This window comes from Panthera pardus, unplaced genomic scaffold (assembly GCF_024362965.1).
Source record: "Panthera pardus isolate Hobbes unplaced genomic scaffold, ASM2436296v1 HiC_scaffold_15, whole genome shotgun sequence".
NCBI classification, from domain to species: Eukaryota; Metazoa; Chordata; class Mammalia; order Carnivora; family Felidae; genus Panthera; species Panthera pardus.
Window position 1 is genome coordinate 2959114 of NW_026526710.1, and position 27171 is coordinate 2986284.

The 27171-nt window shown below is 41.6% G+C and overlaps 2 protein-coding genes across 14 annotated transcripts in view; one reads left to right on the plus strand and one right to left on the minus strand.

Moving 5' to 3' along the window:
• Positions 1-27171, plus strand: part of IFT81 (intraflagellar transport 81) — a 206117-nt gene that overhangs the window by 264 nt on the left and 178682 nt on the right. For all 9 annotated transcript variants that reach the window (XR_008422110.1, XR_008422111.1, XR_002085274.2 and 6 more), the window contains exon 2: positions 444-532. The gene's annotated coding sequence lies outside the window, so the exon portion shown is untranslated. The remainder of the gene's footprint in view (positions 1-443; positions 533-27171) is intronic.
• P2RX7 (purinergic receptor P2X 7) overlaps positions 25485-27171 on the minus strand; it is a 45482-nt gene continuing 43795 nt past the window's right edge. For all 5 annotated transcript variants that reach the window (XM_019467507.2, XM_019467506.2, XM_019467512.2 and 2 more), the window contains one exon: positions 25485-26026. In XM_019467507.2, coding sequence (XP_019323052.1) covers positions 25535-26026 — 492 coding nt within the window. In that variant the 3' untranslated portion in view covers positions 25485-25534. The remainder of the gene's footprint in view (positions 26027-27171) is intronic.

The following is a 27171-nucleotide window of genomic DNA, read 5'->3' on the forward strand; positions in this document are numbered from 1 at the left end:
TGAATGAATGGCCCTCTGGAGGGCCGGGGAGAAAAAGTGACCGGCTTAGTGGAGATAGAGCCGTGGAGGAGAGAGTGACCCCTCCCTTGGGAATGAGTTACCCACCCCTCAGGGGGCCTGAAGTGGGAGGGCGGGGGATAGTGAGCGACTCCTTTAGGTGGTTTAGGAGGTACGAGTGACCTGTCGGGGACGGGGGCAACATAGAAGAAAAAGTAGTCCCTTTGGGGGTCCAAACTTGTGCCTTCTCAACCTCTGGAGGAAAAGCCTGTATGTCAGGTGCCCGAGGAGCCCTTGGCTGGAGTCACACACCCTTTCAAGTGGCCCTCTTGGAATTGGAGTCAGGTCGCATCCCTACTCCAATTCAGATGCTTCCTTAGCTACAGGACAAGGAAGGGGTTTCTGTGACCATCTTTTCAACTGAGACAGTTTTATCACAACTTTAGGGAGACTTGGAAAATAGAGGGAAGTGGAGGAAACACCCACAGTTCCACTACTCGAACATAATTTTCCACGTTTGCTCATTCCTTTTCAGGTATGTTTTCAAAGATATGTCTTATATTTAGTTTCATTAATTCATTCAACAAGCATTAATAAGCACCTTCAATATGCTAGGCACTGTTCGGTGAACAGAACAAACCCAAACAGCCTGCCTTCATGAAGTATGAATTCTCACAGGTAGATGTGTATAAAGTTGTAGTTTGTAAATCATAGGCAATGATGATGTTTTTTCTGGTTTACACTACTGTTTTCTATGTTACTGCAGTCTAGTTATAATGTTCATTTTTAATAAATGGACTATTTCTTACAGAGGGTATGCCGTGATTTTCCTAACTGTTCTTATCTGGTTGCTTCTAGTTTGTGGATCCTAGGCGTAATCTTTGATATAATATTTTAGTTCATTTCTTGGATGTGAGTTTCCTAAGCCATACCACCTTATTTATCCAGATACAAAAAAGTGAATAATAAGAAAATTTGGAGAAAACAGACAATATCTACCTCTAGAGATGGAATTGTTGAGTTAGAAGGAGGGATAGAACTGCCACCTGCCTCAGTCCAAAATGGTCCCAAGAAAAGGTGGTGACAGCTTAAGTGGAATTTTATTCATTCATTTGACAGATATTTACCGAGTGCCTGTTGTGTGCTTGGCAGTATTCTTAATGCTAGGGGTATGAGGGCGAACAGATAGATGAAATCTCTGCCAAAATGGAGCTTGGTGCCTTTGGGAGGTCTTAAATTCTATGTAGAAAAGGAAAATCCAGTTGCTAAATTCTCATTGGAAGGAGACTTAAAAATGCTTTCCTTAAGGTCCCAAACTCAGTTCTAGCTCTCATCAATACTTATCCCATAGTAATGAGATGGTCCCAGCCTTAAAAATTTTGAATTTAAATGGTTTGCTTGTGTTTGGGAACAAAGCAGGTAAGAGAAATGTATAAACAAGTTTTCCTAAATTACTAGTTGGTAATCTATCCTTAGGACCAACCAGAGAAGCTGATCTTGAAAAATGATTAGGAAAAGAAAGTTACTTCATGTACATTCTTGCCCTTAGTTTACCTGTTTTTAAAAACTGCTTTCTTGGGGCACCTGGGTGGCTCAGTCGGTTAGGCATTTGACTTTGGCTCAGGTCGTGATTGTGGGTTCGAGCCCTCCATCAGGCACTGTAGTGAAAGTGTGGAGCCTGCTTTGGATCCCCTGTCTCCTTCTCTCTCTGCTCTTCCTCCGCTTGCCACTTGTGTGTGCACTCTCTCTCCAAAATAAATAAACATCAAAAACATAAAAACAAAAAAAAACTTAAAAGCAATCCCTATCAAAATAACACCAGCATTCTTTGCAGAGCTAGAACAAACAATCCTAAAATTTTTATGTAACCAGAAAAGACCCCAAATAGCCAAAGCAATCCTGAAAAAGAAAACCAAACTGGAGGCATCACAATTCCAGACTTCAAACTGTATTACAAAGCGTGTAATCATCAAGACAGTATGGTACTGGCACAAAAATAGACACTCAGATCAATGGAACACAATAGAGAACCCAGAAATGGACCCACAAACATATGGCAACCTAATCTTTGACAAAGGAAAGAATATTATCCAGTGGAAAAAAGACAGTCTCTTTAGCAAATTGTGTTGGGCAAACTGGACAGCAATATGCAGAAGAATGAACCTGGATCACTTTCTTATACACAAAAATAAACTCAAAATGGGTGAAAGACCTAAATGTAAAACAGGAAGCCATCAAAATCCTAGGGGAGGAAACAGGCAACGACCTCTTTGACCTCAGCTGCAGCAACTTCTTACTTGACATGTCTCTAGAGGCAAGAGAAACAAAAGCAAAAATGAACTATTGGGACCTTATCAAGATAAAAACCTTCTACACAGTGAAGGTAACAATCAGCAAAACTGAAAGGCAACTGACAGAATGGGAGAAAATATTTGCAAATGACATATCAGATAAAGGGTTAGTATCCAAAATCTATAAAGAACTTATCAAACTCAACACCCAAAAACAAATAATCCAGTGAAGAAACGGGAAAAAGACATGAACAGACACTTCCAAAGAGGACATCCAGATGGCCAACCGATGTCACTCATCATCAGGGAAATACAAATCAAAACCACAATGAGATACCACCTCACACCTGTCAGAATGGCTAACGTTAACAACTCGGGCAACAACAGATGTTGGCGTGGATGCGGAGAAAGAGGAACCCTTTTACACTGTTGGTGGGAATGCAGCCACTCTGGAAAACAGTATGGAGATTCCTCAAAAAATTAAAAATAGAACTACCCTATGACCCAGAAATTGCACTATTCGGTATTTATCCGGAGGATACAGGAGTGCTGATGTGAAGGGGCACATGTACCCCAATGTTTATGGCAGCACTATCGACAATAGCCAAAGTATGGAAAGAGCCCAAATGTCCAACGACTGATGAATGGATAAAGAAGATGTGGGGTGTGTGTGTGTAATGGAATATTACTCAGTGATCAACAAGAATGAAATCTTGCCATTTATAACAACATGGATGGAACTCGAGTGTGTTATGCTAAGTGAAATAAGTCAGAGGAACAAATATGATTTCACTCGTGGAATTTAGGAAATAAAACAGATGAACATAAGGGAAGGGAAGCAAAAATAAGATAAAAACAGAGAGGGAGACAAACCATAAGAGACTCTTAAATAGAACAAATTGAGGGTTGCCGGTGGAGTGTTGGGTGGGGGGATGGGCTAAATGGGTAAGTGGCATTAAGGGGGATACTTGTTGGGATGAGCACTGGGTGTTATATGTAAGTGATGAATCACTAAATTCTATTCCTGAAATCATTATTACACTATATGCTAACTAGGATTTAAATTTAAAAAATAATAAAAATAATAAAACCACTTTCTTGAGGTATAATTGATGTACAGTAAACTGCACATATTTAAAGTGTACAGTTGTTTAAGTCTGACATGTGTATATATCCAGGGAACCATCACTAGTCAAGATAGTGAATATAGTGGCACCTGGGTGTCACTTAGTGTTAGGTGTCCAACTCTTGATTTCAGCTCAGGTTATGATCTCGAGATTGGTGAGATCAAGCCCTGCATCAGGTTCTGCACTGACAGCCCAGAATCTGCTTGGGATTCTCTCTTTCCCTCTTTCTCTGCCTCTCCCCTGCTTGCGTGCACTCTCTCTCTCAAAATAAATAAATAAAAATATATCCATTGTACTAGCCAGAGTAATCTCAGTTTATGTAAAGTGAAAGTAACTGCTGATTACAGCTGGGACTTTTCACATACCTACATCTTAAGTCACATCCAGTTGCATATTTGTTGTATACTTGACTGAGTATAGTCAGTTACTGAGCAACTTTGGGAATTTAGTTTTTAAAAAATGAGATTTTCAGTAAAGGTGCCGAGATAATTCAATAAGGAAAGAAGTCTTTTCAATAAATGGTGTTGGGACAACTGGAAATCTACATGCATATGATGAAGTTGGACCCCTATCTCATACCATGTATAAAAATTAACTCCAAATGCATCAAAGACCTAAGCATACGAGCAAAACTGTAAGACTCAAATGAAAACAGGTGTGAATCTTTGTGACTTTGGATTAGGCAGTGGTTTTTTAGGCATGATGCCTAAAGCACAGGTGAAAAAAAAGACAAATTGGGCTTCATCAAAATGTAAAACTTTTGTGCTTCAAAGGACATCAAGAAAATGAAAAGAATACAGAATGTGAAAAATATTTACAAATCATGTATTTGATAAGGGTATAGTATCTTAAATATCCTAACTAAGAGTTCTTATTTAACTTTTATAAGTCATCAGTAAAATGACAACCCAATTGAAAATGGGCAAAGGATTTGAATAGACATTTCTACAAAGAAGATACAAAATGGTCAATAAGAACATAAAAAGATGTTCAGTGTCATGCACTAGGGAAATGCAAATCAAGATCACAGTGAGATCCCACTTCATCCGCTAGCATGGTTATAATTAAGATGAGGGACAATCAAAAAGATGGCAAGCCTATGGATACATTGGAAGACTCCTACACTGCTGTATAATTGGCAGGAAAGTAAAATGGTACAGCCCCTTTGGAAAACAGTTTGGCCGTTCCTCAAAATGTTACACAATTACCAGGTGACAGTGTTCTGTACAGCAAGAGAATTGAAAAGATGTTCATGCAAAAACTTGTGCATCAATGTTCACAGCATCATCTCTGGTAGCCAACAAGTGGAAATCACCTAAAAGTCTATCAGCTGATGAATGGGGAAACAAATGTGGTATGTCCAGACAATGGACTATTAGCCATAAAAAGAAATGGAACCCAGATACATGCTGCAATGTGCATGAACCTTGAAAACATAATGCTAACTGAAAAAAGCCAGTTACAAAAGGCCAAATCTTATGTGATTCTGTTCATATGAAATGTCCAGAGTAGGAAAAGTAGCGAGTAGATTAGCAGTTACCTAGGGCTGGGGGAAAAGAATAATGGGGATTGATTGCCAATGAGTATGAAATTTGTTTGGGGTGATGAAATGTTCCAGAAATTGCATAATGGTGATAATTATAGAACCCTTGTGAATATTCTAAAAGTCACCGAACTGCACATTTTAAGAGGGTGATTTGTACGGTGTGTGAATCATATCAAATTAAAAAAAAGAAAAGAAAAGAAAAGAAACAGGGAGTAGACAACCAAGGCCTCAGAAAAAAACAATACACATACACAAAAATGGGGCCAAGCCTCATGTTTTTTTCTTCACAGGGGAGCTCCTCGGGCCCTCACACAGAGCTTATTTTTAATTTAGATTAAGTTCTGACATATGAATCATCTGGCTCCTTTGTTGTACACTAAGCCAGTTTACCACAATGCTCTTCCTCTAAAAACTGCCCTCCCTTGCAGAGGTGGCCCCAACAGCCATTTTTATACTGTGTGACCTTATCATTTGGGCCACACAGGAAACCTAACCCCAAAGGGCCAACCTGATTCTCTCCTCTGGGACTGTGGCAATTGGAGAGAAGAAGTTCTTTGTTCTCTGCAAGTGACCAGAACTGAGTTGATGTAACCTTCCAGTTGTGGCAGAGTCATGTCCATGGAGAAGCCCAGAAGGGGAGTCTGCAGAAACAAAAGAATGAGACAGATGGGCAAAGGGGCACAGAGGTGACAGCGACTAAGAAAATGGCCTCTTTGGTTTCTGCTGAGTTTCGTTTCCTGGTTCTGCCCCCTTGCTTCACTTTTGCCACTAAGATATCTTCATAGCCTCATAATTAATGTTAATTTTTCCCCTCCTTAACCTAGTAGGCTTTGAAACTTGGAATTGAAAAGACTTTGGCTATAGTGCTGGGTTCCAAGAGGTGAAAGATGTACTGTCACCAGTAATGTGGGCATTAAATATTTGTATCAATGCAGCCAATTAAAGGGAGGAATTGCCTGAAGCCACCAGTACTAAGAGCAGTAAAAAAGAAATTAATAGCCCATAAAAACAAGTCTTTGGGAAAAGTAGAGCCAAAAACTCCAAAAAGCGCATAAGTCTAGGACCATTTATTTGAGAGGCTTGGGGTGGCTGACCTCAGTGCACCTTAGGGCATCATTTGGTTATAGCATGGTAAGAATGATGTTTGTTACAATGGTCTTGAGCCACAAAAGGCCTATCAGATGAAGCTGTATTCTTTGTTCAGGAGTATCTTTAATGAAAAAAAAAATGTTTAAATTAAATGTTCAGGCATTTAAAGATGTAAGATTTACTTATCTGGCACATAGACCTTGTGAAATACATCATTGTATAACATAATGACAGATACATGTAGTCCAAATGTATAATTATATATACCTCCAGAAACAGCCTATCCCCTAAATATAGAACATGTTGGTAGCAAAAGTGAGGAATAAATTATTTTATAATTTTACTGTTTCTTTCCCCCACGGAGTCCTTAAGCCTGAAGCTGTTGTGGAAGAAAAAAAAACCCTCCTCTTCTAGAGGCCATGTGCTAATCATAGATAATCCTCTGTGCGTCCCAACCCTATCCAACCCAGAGTCCCTTTAACAAGAAATATTTTCTAATATCTCAGTAGGATTCCTGAAAATAATCAATATGGATTGTAATCTACCCATACTCAAACATGTAAATGTTTGTATGTATATTTGATTTGCATTTCCATAATTAATGATGATTGAGTTTTTCATGTGCTTGTTGGCCAATCTGTACATCTTTGGAGAAATGTCTGTTCAGATCCTTTGCCCATTTTTTTAATTGAGTGATTTGCCCCTTTAAGTTTTAAGAGTTCTTTATGTATTTACGTACAATTCTATATCAGATATATGCTCCGCAAATGTCTTCTCTCATTCATGGTAGCAGGGATTACAGGTTATTGAAACGGAGAAAATGGGAAGTATGATATTCTTGCTGCTGAACTGGATGTTTTTCTGTAACTGTGTTTTGAAATCCGAGCGCCTTTGACATTTGGTCTTGGATGTAAAAAAGACCTTGGATGCCACCCCCTTTGGAAGGTGACAGAGAGTAGAGGATGCATAGGGGATGAAGCTGCGAACTCAGGAGGTAATGGGACAGTTGTGAGGTTGACATGTAGGGACTGGGTCTGCTCTAACTGAAAACAAGGTATTCAGGAATGGGTCCTGTGTGTGCCAGGCACTGGAATATGGTTATTTACTGGTTGTGCATCCTTAGAGCTATTAACTTTTTGGCAGTGTTTCTTTATGTCAAATGGAGATCAGTGTTACAGTGTCAAGTATGGCATTGTCTTTGTGATAGTAATAACAACAGCCAAGACACTGCTAAATGCTTCATAAACTTCATTTCATTCAGTCTCCCATGAAGCATGAGGTAGGCATTGAAGAGAACAACAGACTCTGAGAGTCCATACAAGCAGTTGAGCCAGGATTTGAGTCCATGTTTGTCTGATTCCAGAATCTTGGCTCTTAATTATTTCATTATGCAGCCTTCAGATGCGGTGAAGCTGTTTTGTTCACTCTAAATCAGTGTGCAGTGTTATGTGGGATTGTTTTTGTGGCTCGACTACTTGGTGCGTACCAAGATTAAGGGATAATGAGGATTGTGGGGGTTAACTTGACATGGGAGAAATCTTGCTTATGGAGGTGATAGTTATTGGAAACCCCGTACATTTCATCATGCTCCCTGATGCTAGCATACAGTGTCATCAAATATCTCAAATTTACTTACGACTATTAGATTCTAAATATTTGGAAGGATTATCCAACAGATTCGGAAAATAAGACCCAAAGGTACAGTGCCATTAGTGTCAAATCTGGTAACTTTCTAAGATGGTGTCTTAATTACTGTGGGAGGCAGAATAATGTGCCCCCTCCACATCCATGTCCTAATCCCTGAAACCTGTGAATATGTTCTCTTATTTGGCAAAAGAGACATTGCAGATGTGATTAAGTTAAGGATTTTGAGATGGGGAGATTGTCCTGGATTATCCAGGTGAGCTTTTCACAAGGGTCCTTCAAAAATGTTAAGGAGGGGCTGCTGAAGACATAGAGAAGGCCTGGGACAACAGCAGTGCAGGTCAGAGGGAAGAGATTGCTAGCTTGAGGCCATGAGCCAAGGAATGAGGCTGGAAAAGGCAACAGGTGAATTCCTTCTACAGCCTACGGAAGGAATGTAACCTCGATGTTAGCCCACAAGACCCATTTTGGACTTCTGACCTCCAGAACTATAAAATAATATATTTGTGTTGTTTTAAGCCACTAAATTTGTGGCAGTTTGTTACAGCACCAATAGGAAACTAATACGGTTACTAACTCCGTAGAAGTATTATGAACATAAGATTCTTAATTCAGATTAAGCTACAAAGAATTTAATTTATTATTAAGGACTTTAGTTAGTGATTAATCTCGGGACAGTTTTGTTTGTTTCCTTCTGGGAGGATTTCAGTGTATGTTTTTCTTTGTACACTCAAATATGTGGCAAAGGACCAGGGCTCAAGGGAGATGTACAAAGCTAACTCAGTTAGGACAATGATATCCCCCTACAAAATAAGTTTTGTAAGCACAGAAGATAAGTCTCTCACCCAAACAAAATGAGAGCTTTAAAAAAATTTAAGACCATTTGTGTGAATTTGGATTTTTTCTCTTAAAAAATAAGTGGAAAAATAAATATTTATAACAGAGTAGAAATGCTTGCCTCATTTAATGATGATTTTGTGGTAACTAGGTGGGAGTCCTATTCAAGGATAGAAAAAGATACTGTGGTAGGTGATATAAAGAGACAAAGTCTACAAAGCACACAGATTTAACTTGAAAAGTTTATAGTGATTTGAAACCCACCCAGGATGTATATATATAGTACAGCTTAAAGCAAGAGAGGTAAATCCTTAGGTGATAGCCGCCCCGGTTTGCCTAGGACTGAAAAGTTTGCCAGGACATGGGGTTTTTCGTTGCTAAAGCTGGGGAAGTCCCTTGGCAAGCGGGGTGAGCGGGTAACTCTCAGACGGACTAAGCTAGACGACCAACTAGCTTCAGGAAGGCTCATGATAGCATGGATTCTGAGCCAGGCCCCCACTGCCTGTTGACAGTGCTTACCACACTCCCTGGGTCCACCCCAAGCTTCACTCTCAAGAGACTTGTACTGGTTAAACTTGATCTAGATCTGTTAAAAAACAGAAGGGACTGTTGCAAGAAGCAGGAAGGCTTTCCAAGAAATGTAGCCTCTAAACCTCACTTTTCCTGATCTCATATCCAACCACTTCAAGCCTACCTGGAAGTCTGAATAAAAACGAAACAAAACAATAGCAACAACAAAAAGCAATAAAGGTGCACGTTTTATGTAACTTGTCTCATAACGAAAACCCATCTAGGAGCGCCTGGGTGGCTGGGTCGGTTGGTTAAGCATCCAACTTCAGCTCAGGTCATGATCTCGAGGTTTGTGAATTTGAGCCCCGCGTTAGGCTCTGTGCTGATAGCTCAGAGCCTGGAGCCTGCTTTGGATTCTGTGTCTCCCCTTCTCTCTGCCCTTCCCATGCTCATGCTGTGTCTCTCTCTGTTTCTCAATAATAAATAAATACTCAAAAAAATATATAGTCGTTAAATGCTAATATAAACCTAGAAACACGATTAAAAAAAAAAAAAAAGAAAACCCATCTACTTTGTTCTCTATTGAAGACAGAAAGAAATTTCTAGAATACACAGAACTGTGTGTTAATCTTTCCCAGCCCCCAGCGATTATTGTATTTTATTAGCCAAATAAAGAGCTCTAGCAGATCTAAATCCAACACAATGGAATACAGGTTTCTTTGGCTCTGCATAGCACTGTCTATTCTGAAAACCACCTACATGTGAGTGATACTCAGAATCCCATTTTACAGTTGAGTAAAAGCTCAGTCTCATTAGTGTTTGATAAAACACTCTGGAAATGTTGCTTTTTTCCTAGTTATTATGCCCCCGTCTGTCATTAAAGATTTCTCTTGGTAATAATTGGTGGCGAAGAGAGAACAAAAGCACAGAGGGAAGGACTCGTCACACTCCAAAAATATCTACCTGAAAATAACATTTTGAATTTCCATTGTCTGGGTGCAGATAATAGTCACCTCTAAGTTCATGTAAGCAAATCACAAAGCCTTCTCTTGGAATTTTCCCAGTTCTTTCCTGTTCTTAAGTGTAGTCTGAACACTATGCATCTGAGTAGTTTGATAACTCTCAAGTGTTCGGTGTGTGACATGAGCTGTGCTGAGATACGAGAGATGTGTGGTGTGCCTGGGAGTTAGCTCAACCAAGAGGAAGTGTTTGTGAAAGAGGCGTCTTGTCTCTTCAGTTACTTCCTCTTTTCTCGTTTTATCATTTCTCTGTCAGTAGGAAATTAAATGGGAAGTGAGGTGACAAACTACAGTCACTTTCTTTGAGCCAGCTGAGGGTAAATGTTGCCTCTTTCCTGCCCTGAGAAATATCCAGAAGGCTCATCTCCTGTTCCCTGTAATCAGCCTTTTTATTAGAGGTGGGACCCATTGGCCTCAGCTTTCTCTTTGGCCCAAATCTGCCGTTTGACTTTGGTTTTGGTCTCAGTTTCTGGAAAGCCAAGTAATCATTTGACTACTTCAGCATCATTTCTAGCCTCTCTGAACTTTTACGCCATCAATGAATGTGGAATTGCCTAAGTAACCATCGTCTCCAATCAGAGTATCAATGTGAGCAGTATGAATGAGGCCTATAAGTTATTGCAAAATGTTGTTACTACATTAATATTCACTTTTGAATGTAGGTGAGTATTCTAGTTGTAACTGGAATGAAAAAGGTCTCCTTAGGTTCTTTATATGTTGAAATGTTATCAGTTGTTTAAATATACATTTAGAGGGGCACCTGGGTGGCTCAGTCGGTTGGGCATCCAACTTCGGCTCAGGTCATGATCTCACAGTTTGTGAGTTGGAGCCCTGCATTGGGCTCTGTGCTTAGAGCTCAGAGCCTTGGAGCCTGCTTCAGATTCTGTCTCCCTCTCTCTCTGCCCTTCCCCCACTCACACTCTGTCTCTCTCACTCTCCCTCTCTCAAAAATAAACATTAAAAAATAAATAAAATACATTTATAACTAAAGTAAAATAATGATTGACACGATTTTGTTTTCAAAATGAAAAGAACTTTCAAAAAGTTTAATAGAAAAATTGATAGGCAGGCTATTAGGAGAGATTTTTTGGTGGCTAAATAATAATTTGAATAAGAATAAAGGCCTGAAGATAATAGAAATTTAAAATATGTGGGGTGCCTGGGGGGCTCAGTTGGTTAAGCGTCTGACTTCAGCTCAGGTCATGAACTCACAATTTGTGAGTTCAAGCCCCACATAGGGCTTGGTGCTGTCAGTATGGAGCCCGCTTTGGATCTTCTGTCTCCCTTTCTCTCTGCCCTTCCCCCTACCTCTCTCTGAAAAATAAATAAACATTAAAAAAAAGAAGAAGAAATTTAAAATATGAGTGAAGAGGGGCACTTGGCTGGCCCAGTTGGTGGAGCATGAGACTCTTGATCTCGGGGTTATGAGTTCAAGCCCCACATTGGGTGCAGAGATTACCTAAAAATAAAACCTGAAAAAAATACAATAAAAATAAAATATGAGTGAAGAAAATCTGTAGCTTGCTTTTGAAAATATTCAGGAAGTATCCTCAAACAGTATGCAAAGCTTTAGTTTGTGGGATCATTTCCATGAAAATGCATCATCATTGTCAATACAGTTTTCAAGTACAGAAGTTGAGGAGGACATGTCTTTACCACAATGGTATAGTCTCTAGAAGCAAGGAAAATTTGATAATTTGATAGCAACATCACTATCAACAGTGCTCTGTTCTGGCAAAACAGCCAAAAGTATCTTAGCTCTGCCTTTGAACAATTTGAAGTGAACATCAAATCAATATCCAATTGTTCAGTGGAACAATCCCGGGGACAGTCTTAGGGAATTAATGTTCATATACTATAAAATTCAAACTTGAAAATCTGATTAGTAAAATGTAATAGTAAAGTTGAAATAACAAACCTTTGGGAAATCTTCGGATTTATGCTTGTACTATGGCAGAGACATTGGGCTGTGGTTATTGATGTTAACACGTAGCCATTTGGCCAAATGTGTATTTGGTCTGTATTGTGTATTGTGTATGGTATGTGTGTGTATTCACATAACATAAAATTAACTGTTTCAAAGTGAACAATTCCATGACATTTAACATACACACAGTGTTGTGCATCCACTGCCTTTATCTGGTTCCAGATCACTTGTGTCCCCTCAAGAGGAAACCCCACACCCATTAGGCAGTGGTTCCCCACTTCCCTCTCCCTCCCAGCTCCTGGCCACTGCCAATCTGCTTTGTGTCTCTGTAGATTCACCCCGTCTGCATGTTTCATTTAAATGGAATCCTACAACACATGACATTTTGTGTCTGGCTTCTTCCATTTAGCATAATGTTTTTGAGATTCATCCATATTGTAGCACACATCAGTGTTTCATTCCTTTTTCTGGCTGAATAATATTCTGTTGTATGGGCACATCCTGTGTGTTTATCCACTCATCAGCTGATGGACATTGGGGTTGCATTCACCTTTTGGTTAGTGTGAATAGTGTGGCAGTGAACACGTGTGTGCAAGTATTAGTCTGAGTCCTTGGTTTTTGATTCTTTGCAGTATATACCTAAGAGCGGAATTGCTGCATCCTGTGGTAATTCTATGTTTAACTTCTTGTGGGACCACCAAACTATTTTCCCTTCTGTTATTCCTCATATCCAGGATGTGTGCACAGTTGTGGCCTGTGAGCCAGAAAGTCATAGCTTCTCTGAGTGGCTCCCAAAATAACCAAGGTGTGGTAGCCCTGTGTCATTGGTAGGATCAGCTTCCAGAGACCTTTTCCAGGATTCCTTTGCAGTTGTCCTTGTCCCTGGGCAAATCTTCTAAAGACAAACCGAAACATCTGTGTTGGGAAGAACTCACCTGACCTCATTGTGTTGGTTTACTGGGGACATCCATCCATGCGTTCATCAAATAGTTATACAGTATGTGGTGTTTATCTGGAACCAAACAGACAAAAACCTCTGCCTCCAGAAGTTTACATTCCAGTGCCAGGAGATAGGCAACAGACAATAAAAATAGTAAGTAGGGGCAGTCAGAGAAAGCCATGCAAATTTATTATCCCATGGTTGTTTATAATCGTCTTAATATTTAAAAAAAAATTCTGTTGTGACTGTCATTATGTTCTACTTTTTCTTTAGTTTATTTGCTTCTTTTTATTAGACACACATCTCTGGCAAGGCTTCTGTCTTTTTAGTTTTTTCATAGAGCCAGCTTTTAGTTTTATTAGCTGTCTCTGTTGCTCTGTATTTCAATGGTTTCTGCCCTAATCGTTATTATTTCCTTCTTGTTTCTTTCAGTTGGTTCTGCTGCTCTTTTTTCCCAGTGTTTTGAGTTGAATGCTTAGCTCATGTCTTTTTGTTGTTGTTTGTTTATTTATTTTGAGAGAGAGAAGGCACGAGCAGAGGAGGGGCAGAGAGAGAGAGGGAGAGCGAGAATCCCAAGCAGGCTCCGCACTGTCAGAGCAGAGCGCAAGGCGGGTGTGGAACTCACAAACTGTGAGACATGACCTGAGCTCAAATCAGGAGTTGGACGCTTAACTGATTGTAGGTCATGTCTTTTTAAACTTTGTTTCCTGATAAATGTATTTAAACCTATAAATTTCCCTTTAAAGTAGTGCTTTTGCTGTGTCCCACCAATTTTGACATGGTGTTTTTATTATTATCTACTTTTAAATATTTCCAAAAGTCATTTAGCAGTATGTTATTTGGTTTCCAAACATTTTTAAAATCCATCTTTAAAAAATCAATTTCTAGGCCACCTAGGTGTCTCATTTGGTTAAACTTGATTAACCGACTCTTGATTTTGGCTCAGGTCATGATCTTATGGTTTGTGGGATCAAGCCCTGTGCTATTAGCACAGACCCTGCTTGAGATTGTCTCTCTCTGTCTCCCTATCTCTCTGCCCCTCTCCTGCTCTCTCTCTCTCTCAAAATGAGTAAATTAATTAATTAAAAAAATTAAAAATCGATTTCTAATTTCATTGATATGCAGTTGGAGAACCTAGTCTGTATCATATTGATCATCGAAGGAAATATATATTCTAATTAATGTCTGTTTTTGTAAATGTTCTATGTGTACCCTAAAAGAATGTGCATCCTTGGCTGGGTGTTGAATTCCTTATATATCTACTAGCTCAAGGGAGGCCCTCTCTAAGGAAGTGCATTTGAGCTGAGATCTGAACATCAGGAAGGAGCCAACTCTGAAAATCGGGAAGAAAGGATCCCAGGCAGAGGGAACAAGTGTAAGGGCCCTGAGGTACAAACAAGCTCGGTATGTTCCAGGAGCAGAAAGAGGGCAGTATGAATGGAGTGTAGTGGGCAAGGAGGAGAGTGAAGTGAGCTAAGACCCTGAGAGGTAGTCAGGGGCCAGATCAAATAGGGCCTCAGAGACGATGGTATGAACTTTGGATTTTATTTTTCTCTCTCTTTTTTTAAATGTTTATTTTTGAGTGACAGAGAGACAGAGTGCAAGTGGAGGAGGGATAGAAAGAGAGGGAGACACAGAATCCGAAGCAGGCTCTAGGCTCTGAGCTGTCAGCACAGAGCCTGACGCGGGGCTCGAACTCACAGACTGTGAGATCATGACCTGAGCTGAAATTGGACGCTTAACCGACTGAGCCACCCAGGCATCCCTGGAGGAATCATTTTCATATTAAAAGTGCTTAAGAGGGGCGCCTGGGTGGCTCGGTCGGTTAAGCGTCCGACTTCAGCTCAGGTCATGATCTCACGGTCCGTGAGTTCGAGCCCCGCGTCGGGCTCTGTGCTGACAGCTCAGAGCCTGGAGCCTGTGTCAGATTCTGTGTCTCCCTCTCTCTCTGCTCCTCCCCTGTTCATGCTCTGTCTCTCTCTGTCTCAAAAATAAATAAACGTTAAAAAATAATTAAAAAAAAAAGTGCTTAAGAGATCATATTCAGCCCTGCCTTTTCCTTTTGCAAATAAGAAAACTAAGATGAGGTCTCAAGGGTTCTCACAGCTAGTTGTTTGCAGCCCAGGCTCTTTGATAGATTAGCTCCTAAAAAGGAGGACTCCATTTTTATATAATTTCATTGAAATGTTATTGAAAGGAATCTTATCTTGTTATGAACCCTTTGTAAAACAAAAATCACTTTCACCCACACTATTTACTTTTTTTGTAAATGTGGATTCTTTTAGATTGGATTTATTTAAAGTGAATTTCCCACAGGAATTCCTTTCTCTTCTAAAATGTTCTACTCACTGTCATTTTACCCCTCTGCTTCAGGTCGACATTTGGATGTGTTTCTATGAGGCAGCAGCTTCAGCTGCCCTTTATTCTCCTGGGGGCCACCTTCATTTCCAGGACGACCTTCCCAGCCCTTTTTTGATGAGGCCTCTGTGGCACATTCAGAAGCCTCTGCATCATGAAGACGCTCAGTAATGGCTCACTGGCTCTGCCTGGCTGCAGACAGGTTTTCCCACCTCACCCTCCGTGGAGGCCAACCACTTTGCTCTCCTGGCAACAGGAACAACTGTAGACGTACCCTGAACAAGCAAAGCTGAATCCAAGTGCTGTGCCAGGCAGTCCTCAAACTGTGAATGGTCGCAGTGCACATTCGATGCCTACCTGCATATGAGCCTGACTCAACACAGGGATCAGCAAGTGCCTTTGTGAACCTTGTCCTCTAGCGCTTTATCTGAAGCGAAGGCAGAGTTATTCCCATTAGGAAAGTAGACATTTTTTTTTCCTGATGGTGGATGGCAAAGTCAATGCCTCAGGCAAGGTCAGTGCTTGAGTTGCGCCCTAAGAAAGCCAAAGGTAAGATTTATACCCACCAACCTCTGGCTTATCCCTTCTTCCTTGCACATCCTTGCAAATATTGTTCTTCTGGCTTGCTGGCCCTGCTGGGGTCTCCACTGGAATATTTGCTTACAAGACACATTTATATGCCTTTGGGGGGTATGAGGAAATCTGAACAGAAAGCTGGCTGCAGCCTCCATTTGAGACTCAGACTAAAAGAAAGTCTAGATGCTGTAAAGAAAGTACATATTTTTAATACCATAAAGAAATATCCACAAAATGTAAAAATTGCTCAGTTGCCTATGCATTAGTTTTTGGTTTTGTTTTTGGCAATTTAAAAAATTGTGGTAAATATATATATACCATAAATTTGATTTCAACTATTTCTAAGTGTACAATTCAGTGGCATTAAGTATATTTACAATGTTGTACAACCATCATCACCATCCATCATCACCATCCATCTCTAGAACTTTTTCATCCTCCCGAATAGAAGCTCTGAACCCATTAAACACCAGCTTTCTATTTCCCTCCTCCCCTAGCATCTGGTAACCTTTATTCTACTTTCAGTCTCTATGGATTTGCCTGTTTTGGGTATTTCGTGTAAATAGAATGATACAGCGTGTGGCTTTTTGTGTCTGATTTATTTCACTTAGCATAATGTTTTTAAGGTTCATCCATGTTGTAGAATGTATCAGAACTCCATCCCATTTTATGGCCAAATGATATTCCATTGTATAGATACATCCCATTTTGTTTATCCACTCATCTGTTGGTGGACACTGGGTTGTTACCATCTTTTGGCTATTGTCAGTAATGCTGCTATGGACATTTGTGTATGGGTATGTATTTGAGTCCCTGCTTTCAGTCCTTTTGGGTATATACCTAGAAGTGGAATAGTTGGATCATATGGAAATTCTATATTTCAGTATCTGACGAACTGCCAAGTCCAAGCATTATGTTTTATATTCAGGATATATTTGTTACAATTAAAAAGAAAGAAAGGAGGTGTATTTGGTAGGACTGCCATAACAAAGCACCATAGACAGTGTGGTTTATTTATTTATTTATTTTAATAAAGAAATATTTATTATAATAAAAAAATTGTATATCAGAAAAAATACCCTAAAGCTAGTCTATTTCTTTTTTTTTAATATGAAATTTATTGTCAAATTGGTTTCCATACAACACCCAGTGCTCATCCCAAAAGATGCCCTCTTCAATACCCATAACCCACCCTCCCCTCCCTCCCACCCCCCATCAGCCCTGAGTTTGTTCTCATTTTTTAAGAGTCTCTTATGCTTTGGCTCTCTCCCACTCTAACCTCTCTCTTTTTTTTTTTTTCCTTCCCCTCCCCCATGGGTTCCTGTTAAGTTTCTCAGGATCCACAAGAGTGAAAACATATGGTATCTGTCTTTGTATGGCTTATTTCACTTAGCATCACACTCTCCAGTTCTGTCCACGTTGCTACAAAGGGCCATATTTCATTCTTTCTCATTGCCACGTAGTACTCCATTGTGTATATAAACCACAATTTCTTTATCCATTCATCAGTTGATAGACATTTAGGGTCTTTCCATCATTTGGCTATTGTTGAGAGTGCTGCTATAAACATTGGGGTACAAGTGCCCCTATGCATCAGTACTCCTGTATCCCTTGGGTAAATTCCTAGCAGTGCTACTGCTGGATCATAGGGCAGGTCTATTTTTAATTTTTTGAGGAACCTCCACACTATTTTCCAGAGTGGCTGCACCAGTTTGCATTCCCACCAACAGTGCAAGAGGGTTCCCGTTTTTCCACATCCTCTCCAGCATCTATAGTCTCCTGATTTGTTCATTTTGGCCACTCTGACTGGCGTGAGGTGATATCTGAGTGTGGTTTTGATTTGTATTTCCCTGATGAGGAGCGACGTTGAGCATCTTTTCATGTGCCTGTTGGCCATCCGAATGTCATCTTTAGAGAAGTGTCTATTCATGTTTTCTGCCCATTTCTTCACTGGATTAGACAGTGTGGTTTAAACAATAGAAATCTGTTTCCTCACAATTCTGGAGGGTAAAACTCCAACATCTGTCTAGGTATCAACATGGTTCATTTTATCTAGGCTTCTCTCCTAGTCCTTTCCCTCTGCACCTGTGTCCCAATCTCTTCTTAAAAGGACACCAGTCAGATTGGAATAGAGCCCACCTGTATGGTCTCATTTTACCTTAATCACCTCATTGAAGGCTATATCCCCCAAACCAGTCATATTCTGAGATAATGGGGGTTAGTATTTCAACATGTGCATCCAGTGGGGGTGCAAACTTCAGCCCATGACAGGGTAGAGAGCCAGCCATAAGCTAACTCTTCATTAACTTACCTAAACAAACCATGATAGACAGAAAACTGAAAAGATGGTTTTTAATCTGGATTTTTGGATTTCAGGAAATGCCATTGACCTTTTCTGATATCTCTAAATTGATTTGTCATTATCCATGGTATATTCCAATGAGGAATGAGGAGGCTCTTCTTAAATGTACATTCAAGAAAGATTAAAGGTTTTTAACAAATACTATCTTTGCTGGAAAAGAGGGAGAGCAAGAGAGCACTCTTATTAAAGGCTCACCTTGTCCTTAAGGAAAAATGTCATGCACATTGTGTCCTGCCTTGACTGTCTCTCAGTGTCATTTGATACCCATCTCTGGCATCATCTTAAGTTGCTGTGTGCAACTCTGTTACATGAGTGTGCCTTAACGTATTTGACCAATCCCCCATTGTTGGACCTGAAGGAATTTAACACAATTCTTTCTTGGATTCTTTCTTTTCTTCCTGTCACCATCACCAACTTAGGAGTCCAGGTTGCTTCCTTTTTTTTTTTTTTAATATATGAAATTTATTGTCAAATTGGTTTCCATGCAACACCCAGTGCTCATCCCAAAAGATGCCCTCTTCAGTACCCATCACCACCCTCCCTTCCCTCCCACCCCCCATCAGCCCTCAGTTTGTTCTCATTTTTTAAGAGTCTCTTATGCTTTGGCTCTCTCCCATTTTAACCTCTCTCTCCTTTTTTTTTTTTTTTTTTCTTCTCCTTCCCCTCCCCCAGGGGTTCCTGTCAGGTTGCTTCCTTAGTCACTCCTATATGATCCCAGCCAACTTTCTAGGTTTCCCCTCCAGCCAACATCCTCATGACTGCCCAAAGGATGTTCTTGAGTCACTGCTCTCCTCATGTCCCTGGGCAACCCAAGAGTTGCCCCATCTTGACTTTGCAATTGGTCCAAACATCTACGCTTTTTTTTTTTTTCTGTTTGTTTTGTTTAAGGAAGTTCCTCAAATCAGTCTCTTTTTAATCTTCATCTCCTTTCTGGGGAGCCAGCCAGGTCTACCAGTAATCTGAGCACATACATTCTCATTTCTTTCTGGGCCTGCTTCATGCTGCTGTTCCTGTCAGCAGTGCCTCTTCTCATCCCACCAGACAGTGTGTCCCATGTTCCTGCTCTCTTCGTCTAGGGAGGGCCAGCTCATGTCTCACGAGCTCCACAAAGCCCCCCATGGTTACTCTTGCCTGTGTGGATTTTGCCTTTCTTTAACCTTCTGGTTCACTGGGATGGACCCACACCATTTATGAAGCAGTAAGAAAACAAGTCCCTCCCCAAATAGACCCAGAAGACGAGGACTGTATAGTAAATGTCCCTGTCATACTCGCCATTGGGCAGCTCTTGGAACACACTTCTTTTCCACTTCAGTGTTTGCACTTGCTGTCCCTGTGTTCCTCCAACTTGTCAACTTCCTGACATTCAGATCCAGCTTAAATGCCACTTCCTTGGAGAGGCCATCCCTGACCCCTGTCAGAAGTAATTCTATTGTTTCTTCACAGCATGCTGCTTGTTTTTCTCATATCCTTTATCCCAAGCTATTCCCATCTCATTTCTTTACATATCGCTTACCTGCTTCCCTCGCTGCATCTAGCCTCCAGGGGAGCCTGTCTTGTTTACTTGTTTATCCACAGCACCTGTGCAGTGCTGGGTTGCTCCGTAAATGTTTGCTGAGGGGATTAATGAGATTGAATGGAATGGGGATAGAGAAAGGGGACAGGGGACATGGAGATTGTCCCTTGGATTTCTGGTTTGGGAAATTGAGCTGATGGCAGGTGACGCTATTACTGAGCTTGGAACTTCTGGAGGAGCACCTGTGGGTGAGGTGGAGAGAGCAGAGATAGATAGTGATTTCTCCTTTGTACCCATTTGATTTGCCTCTAAAGTATTTTAAGTAGAATATCTAGAGGTGGTTAAATATATGGGCCTGGGGTTTAGGAGCGATACTAGGGCACCATCCAAATAACAGGGGCGCCTGGGTGGCTCAGTTGGTTAAGCATCTGGCTCATGGTTTGTGAGATAGAGCCCTGAGTTGGGCTCCATGCTGACAGCGTGGAAGCTGCTTGGGATCCTCTCTCCCTCTCTGCCCTTCCCCTGCTCATGCTCTCTCTCTTTCTCTCTCTCTAAAAATAAATAAATAAACTTAAAAAAATAACATCAATGACTAGCTAGCATATTTAGACTTATGGCTAAAACTTTATTTAAAAAAAATTGTTTTAATGTTCATTCTTGAGAGAGACAGAGACAGAGACAGAGAAGGAGAGAGAACACAAGTGGGGGAGAGGCAGAGAGAGAGGGTGACACAGAATCTGAAGCAGCCTCCAGGCTCTGAGCTGTCAGCACAGAGTCCAATGTAGGGCTCGAACCCATGATCTGCGAGATCATGATCTGAGCAGACGTTGGATGCTTAACCGACTGAGCCACCCAGGTGCCCCTGAAACTTTAAAAAATAATAATAGCCAACATTATTGAGTGCTTACACTGCAACAGGTGGTGAGCAAAGTGCTCTACATACATTTACACTTATAATATTTAAGACTTAAAACAACCCTTGGACACAAAGATACAACTGAGCATTCTAAGAATTGGATAAACTGCCTGAGGCCACTGAGCTAATTAGTGAGTGAGCAGGATTTGACTTCAGGTGATCAGTTTCCAGAGTCTCTTTCCTACTGTACCATGTGCTGGAATAGGCATGCAATGGACCCCAAACCAAGATGAACCCTTTGCCTTTGAGGAGCTTATTTTTTGCTTCGAGAAATAAAATATAGCTCATAAGTTACCATACTCAACAAGCTTGCATAAGGCACTTATTCAACCTTGTCAAGAATGGCAGTTATGTAGGGGTGCCTGGGTGGCTCAGTTGGTTAAGCATCTGACTCTTGATTTTGGCTCAGGTCATGATCTCACAGTTTGTGAGTTCGAGCCCCATGTCATGCTCTTTACTGATAGTGCAGGGCTTGCTTGGGATTCTCTCCCTCTCCCATTCTCTCTGTCCCTCCCTTGATCTTTCCTTCTCTCAAAATTAATAAAATGAGCTTAAAAAAAAAAGGCAATTATTTGGTTAAAATGGCCAGTCAGTGTTAGCTACCTCCTCTGCTGATTCCAGAAGACTCAGTCTCATGTGACCTTGACAATTAAGAGGAACTAAGGATGTTAGAAATGCAAAATCCTCTCTGTGAATCATGTCTGGAAACATAATTTGTAATCCTTCTGGGACTGGAAAAGAGGAAACTGAAAGATCACAGTAAAAGCAAAAAAAGATAGTGATCTCTTCCAAAGAGGGCAGAAATGAGTCAGGGGACACTCGGGATTCCCAGAATGATGACTGCATGGGATTAGAATATGGGTTGAGAAATATATAAGCAGTAGGAAGTGAAAAACCACACCCAGTGCACACATTTGGCTCATTTGAATAAAAGGGGGGTGGTGGTCCCAGTTTCTTGCAGGCTCTACAAGGCAGGGCTTTATACAGACAGTGACTGCGCAGAAACCATGCCAAGCCTTTTAATTTTTGAGGGCGGCCAGTTGGCCAGGAATTAGGGGTGTTTTAATCACCTCCTTTTCACCCCATTGGTGAGGGAAGGATTCCCATCCTAAGATTATGGAGATGGCCAAATGCATGACACCCATCATTACACAGGTGAAAATGGCAGCAGTTTATTAATCACATAATCAGAGGTCAGAAGGTTGCATTTGGGAACAGAGTGAACAACCAGAGGCAGTGGGAGGCAGTCATGTTTTGCAGTATCATGAGATTGAGGTGCCCTGTGGCTCCCACAGGAGGATGTGATTGTCTTTTGGATAATTCCATGGGTGGCAGAGAACTCAAACTCTCTATTCAGGGGTCAGCAGAAAGTGCATCTGCTCCATATGCCAGAGAAGGTCATTTGTCTAGGTGACTTCTTCTATGGGAACAGGTTGGGGAGGGGAATTTGCATTTAAGCCACTACGCCCTCCTGATTTCACCAAATGTCAAGCTGTAATGGTTCATAGAACTTAGGGAAACCCTTGCTTACATTTACTGGTTTATTATAAAGGATATAATAAAAGATACAGATGAACAACCAAATGAAGAAGTACATAGAGCAAGGTCCTTAAGGGGCCTGAGCACAGATGCTTCTGTCCCTGTGGGGTTGGGGAACACCACCCTTCCAGCATGTAGATGTATTCATCAATCCAGAAGCTCTCCAAATCTCACAATTTAGACAATTTTACGGGGGCTTCGTTACGTAGGCACAATCAATTATTAACTAAATTTCCAACCCCTCTCCATCCTGGAGGATGCAGAGTGGGGCTCAAAGTTCTAAGCTTCCGATCATGGCTTGGTCTCTCTGGTTACCAGCCCCCGTCCTGAAGTTAGGAGCCCACCAAGAGTTGCCTCATCAGAATATAAGACACTCTTAACACCCAGAAAATTCCAAGGGAATTAGGAGCTCTGGGAACAGAGACCAAATATGTATCTTGGTGTCAGGAACTGGGAATAGAGACCGAATATATATCTTACTATGTCATAGTGCTTCAGTGAATATATGTTGAATGAAAGTGTCAATGAGTGACTGTGATTTGGGGATCTTCTGAGAAAAGGAAGTAAAAGGAGCACTACAGTTATCATAAATTATACATTACTTTTTATTATCAAAACTGTCTAGTTAAGACAAGTACATTGCCAAGCTAGAATTAGGAAGTGTTCAAAGACTTGTGCCCTCTGAAGAGAGGAATGCAAGTTCATTACCAATGCTACATGAAATCTGTCAACGTTTACAAAAAAGCATGAACACAGACAGGAAACAGTGACTACCCGGCAATTACCATATAGAATAATGGAAGTAAGTCCAAGGAAACAGTCCCTACAAAGTGGGATTCTCCTTGGGATGCCTTTGCTGATGACATTACTTTATGCAGTAGGCTAAAAACAAGTTACAAATATGGTGCATATTATTGCAGGAAGTGTCAGACATTTCACACACGGTTGGCATAACACATCACCCTCTCACCTAAAGCATCTGTGAGGAAGGTAGAGGAGAATAGTAGGTGGATCCAGTGACTACCTGTCATTCCACATTCTGACTCCATTTGGGATCTCCAGAGGTGATAGAAACCAGGGAGAAGGCACCAGAAACAAAAACAAAAACAAAAAAAACCCCAAAAAAGTATAAAGGCTCAGAGGTTGTCAGAATGGAGATCTGTAGCTCTTACATACAATTCTAGGAGTAAAAGTTTAAATTCTGAAGAAGTAATGTATCATTCACTTTTCAAAAAGATCTCATATATATAAGAAGTCCTATCTACTACCTCTGAACAGTAGCAAAAATGAAAGTTCAGTCTGGCCTAGCTTATTCCTGAGTTTAAAGCCAGATAAAATCCTGGGTCAAAAAAAAAAGTGTCTTGTTCATATTTGATTTACATTAATACAGTAGAAAGCATCTGGTTTTCAAAAAGTATTTAAATGGCAAATATTGGAATATGTGCTAAAAAATCACAGATCCTTCATCACTCACAGTGTTGAATAGTGGTCTCTATTTATTCTTTAAAATAGTTGTTTAGAGGGGCGCCTGGGTGGCTCGGTCGGTTAAGCGTCCGACTTCGGCTCAGGTCATGATCTCACGGTCCGTGGGTTCGAGCCCCGTGTCGGGCTCTGTGCTGACAGCTCAGAGCCTGGAGCCTGTTTCCGATTCTGTGTCTCCCTCTCTCTGTGACCCTCCCCTGTTCATGCTCTGTCTCTCTCTGTCTCAAAAATAAATAAACGTTAAAAAAAATTAAATTAAAAATAGTTGTTTAGAAATAATTAATTCCAGTGCCAAAACCGTGAAAAGGAAATCCTGAAGGAGGATCCTAAAACCTCCTGACTCTCTATTTTCATATTCTTAGCAGTTGACGTATAGAAATGGTAAAGGTTTGGGTGTGAGTTACTTTTTAAGGAGCATCCAAACCTCATCCATTCTAATTGTCTGCAAAGTACAGAACGTTAAAGGCATAAACGTGGCCTTTTCTAGTTTTTAACAGCAGTAGCTACTTCCAGTCATAGAAGTAGGATGTGGATTAGAATGTATTGGGTAGCTCAGCAGTGAGATCGGATGGATTGCAGAGCTGGTCTGGTGGGTTACCTGATTTGGTCTGCAGCCCCGATAGAATTGCTGAACAGACACCTAAGCCCCTAAGGGACTTCTGTGGTGGTCCAGGTATAGGCTGAGCCTCTGTTCCAGTGAGTCAGGCTTGCTCTCTGTCCCAGTCATCTGTTGCTGTGTAACAAACAATCCAAATTTAGTGGCTTAAGACAACAGTTCCGTGGGTGCCTGGGTGGCTCAGTCGGTGAAGCGTCTGACTCGATTCCAGCTCAGGTCGTGATCTCATGGCTCGTTGGACTGAGCCCCCGTCAGGCTCTGTGCTGACAGTGCAGAGCCGGCTTAGGATTCTCTCTCCTTCTCTCTCTGCCTGTCCTCCGCTTGCACGTGCTCACTCTCTCTCTCAAAATAAATAAACGTTAAGACAAAAAGAACAGCAACAATTTTGTTCTGCGGGTTCCCTGGGAAGCGTCTCATGCAATTGCAGTAATCTGTGAGCAGGGTGTGGAATGACCTGAAGGCTTCTCTCCCATGTCTAGTGAGTGGGTTTGGAAGGCCTGAAAGCTGGGGACTGGTCAGGTGTCTCTATTCTCCATGTGGCCACTTGCGCTTCCTCACAATAGGGTGGTCTCAGGATGGACGTTTATACCGGGGCTAGCTTCCTTCACAGCAGATGTGTCAAGGGACAGGAAGCGGAAGCTTCCTGTCAGCCTCAAGACCAAGACCCCAAAGCTGGCACAGCGTTACTTGTAGTACTGGATAAAGCAATCAGAGCTGCCCAGACGCAAGGGGAGGAGACATAACCCTCAGGTTCTGAGGCATCAGCGCCGAAGAATTTGTGGCCACTTTTAATCATCCACGTTTTCCAACCAGCACCCAAACGGTTTGTTAGGGTTTGTTCGTAGTTGTCCATTATCCCACTCTGGCCTCATAAGGAGCTGCTCTGCCTTCATGTAGCTCTTTGTGCATGAACAAGAAAGTTCATGTACACTCTCCCAATTTGTCCTCCCAGTATCTCTGTGAGATAGGTTGGGTAATAGGGCAACGAGGAACAGAGGTTAAAGGCCTAGGATCACAACTTCCCAGTGACAGAACTGAGACATCAATCTGAATTTCTTGACTCGGTCCATGCTGAGGGGTTCTGGCTTTTGTGCCTATATGTTCGGTCTGCTCTCTGACACACATAGAGCTGCAGGAGAGGAAAACACATTTCCCTTTGGCTGAAAATTTGGCCACAGATCTTTGCAGGTCAAGCTCAGGTTGCAAACAAAGGTCATGTTCACATGACTGCTCAGCCCCATGCCTTCAGTAAGGACTCTTGAAGCCACTGTACTGGCCTTCACTCTTGGGAAACTCTCTCCGGATCCTCCAGCGGCAGCAGCTGGGCAGGATGGCAAAGTCAGCGAGGTCCTGGGAGCCGAAGCGCCAGGTGGTGTAGCACCTGTAGGCACAGTGCCGCAGCTGGCTGTTGGCGTTTTCGTCCAGCGCCAGCAAGGGCTCCTGGTAGAGCAGAAGGAACCGCAGGACGCGCCGGGACAAGACGAGCTTCCTGAATGGCTCCGAGGTGGTGATGCAGGCGCCAGCCTTCTTCCGACAGCACAGCTCCTCCAGGCACCTGTGGCTCTCAGGGAGTTGGGACGGGAGGCAGTGTCCACACTGGCACCAGGCAGGGCTGTCGCCGAATCTAGGAGTCACTTCACTTAACAGCTGCATCTCCTCCGGCTGTCCAGGTATAGGGGGTGGGTCACAGAGAGACATGGGCAGCCTGGACAAGTCTGTGAAGTCCGTTGAGGGTCTCTGAAAAAGTCAAGTTTCCAAGCCCATCAGCAATGACAACCCCTTGGTATCTAGGTTCTTTAATTTTGGTATTAATTTATAAAATTACACCTAATATCCCGTGAATAGTAGCTCTCATTTATCAAATGTATGTATCAAGACTATGCTAGTGCTTTATAAACTCGACTTATTTAGCCTTTGAAGAACCTCATGAGATATGTGTCCTTATCTCCATTTTACAGATTTGGAAAGTGAAATTCAGAATAGCCAGGCCTCAAGGCAGGTATCACCTCTTCAGAGAGACTTTCTTGCCCTGACCACCCCAGTCTAGGGAGTTCCCGCCACCCAGGTCATTTTCTTGGCACATCATGAGATACTGTGTTCTTCATCGTCCTTATCACTGTCTGAAATAATCTTCCTAATTGATATGTTCGCCTGATGATTCTTCTTCCACATGAAAGCGGGGGCCCTGTCTGCTTTGTTACTGCTGTATCCCCAGTGCCTAGGGCGGTACCCAGCACATTGTAGGCAGTAAATGTTTGTTGACTTTGCTCTGCTCTCTCCCTTTCCACCAGGCTCCTTCTTCCGGCAAATCCATTTGTTATCCTCCAAGAAAAGTTGCCATAATTCATATCTGTTCTTTGTAACACAGACCTTCGTTCACAGAGTTTGAGTCTGTACCTTTATTTATTTTTAATGTTTGTTTATTTTTGAGAGAGAGAGAGATAGAGTGTGAGTTGGGGAGGGGCAGAGAGAGAAGGAGACACAGAATCTGAAGCAGGCTCCAGGCTCTGAGCTGTCAGCACAGAGCCGGACATGGGGCTTGAACTCACGAGCAGTGAGATCATGACTTGAGCTGAAATCAGATGCCCAACCTACTGAGCCACCCAGGTGCCCCTGAGTACATTCCTTTAAATTAAGTAGTTCTTATACATGAGCGCGTACAGCAGCACTATTTACAATAGCCAAAGGGTAAAAACAACCCAAATGTCTGCCAACGGATGAATGGATAAAAATATGTTATGTCCAAAGACTTGTACTTTCAGAGATCATTTCTATAGTTTGTTAAAAATATGTTATATCCATGCAGTGGAGTATTATTCATCTAAAAAAAAAAAATAGGAGCAATGTACTGACACCTGCTACAACATGGATGAACCTTGAAA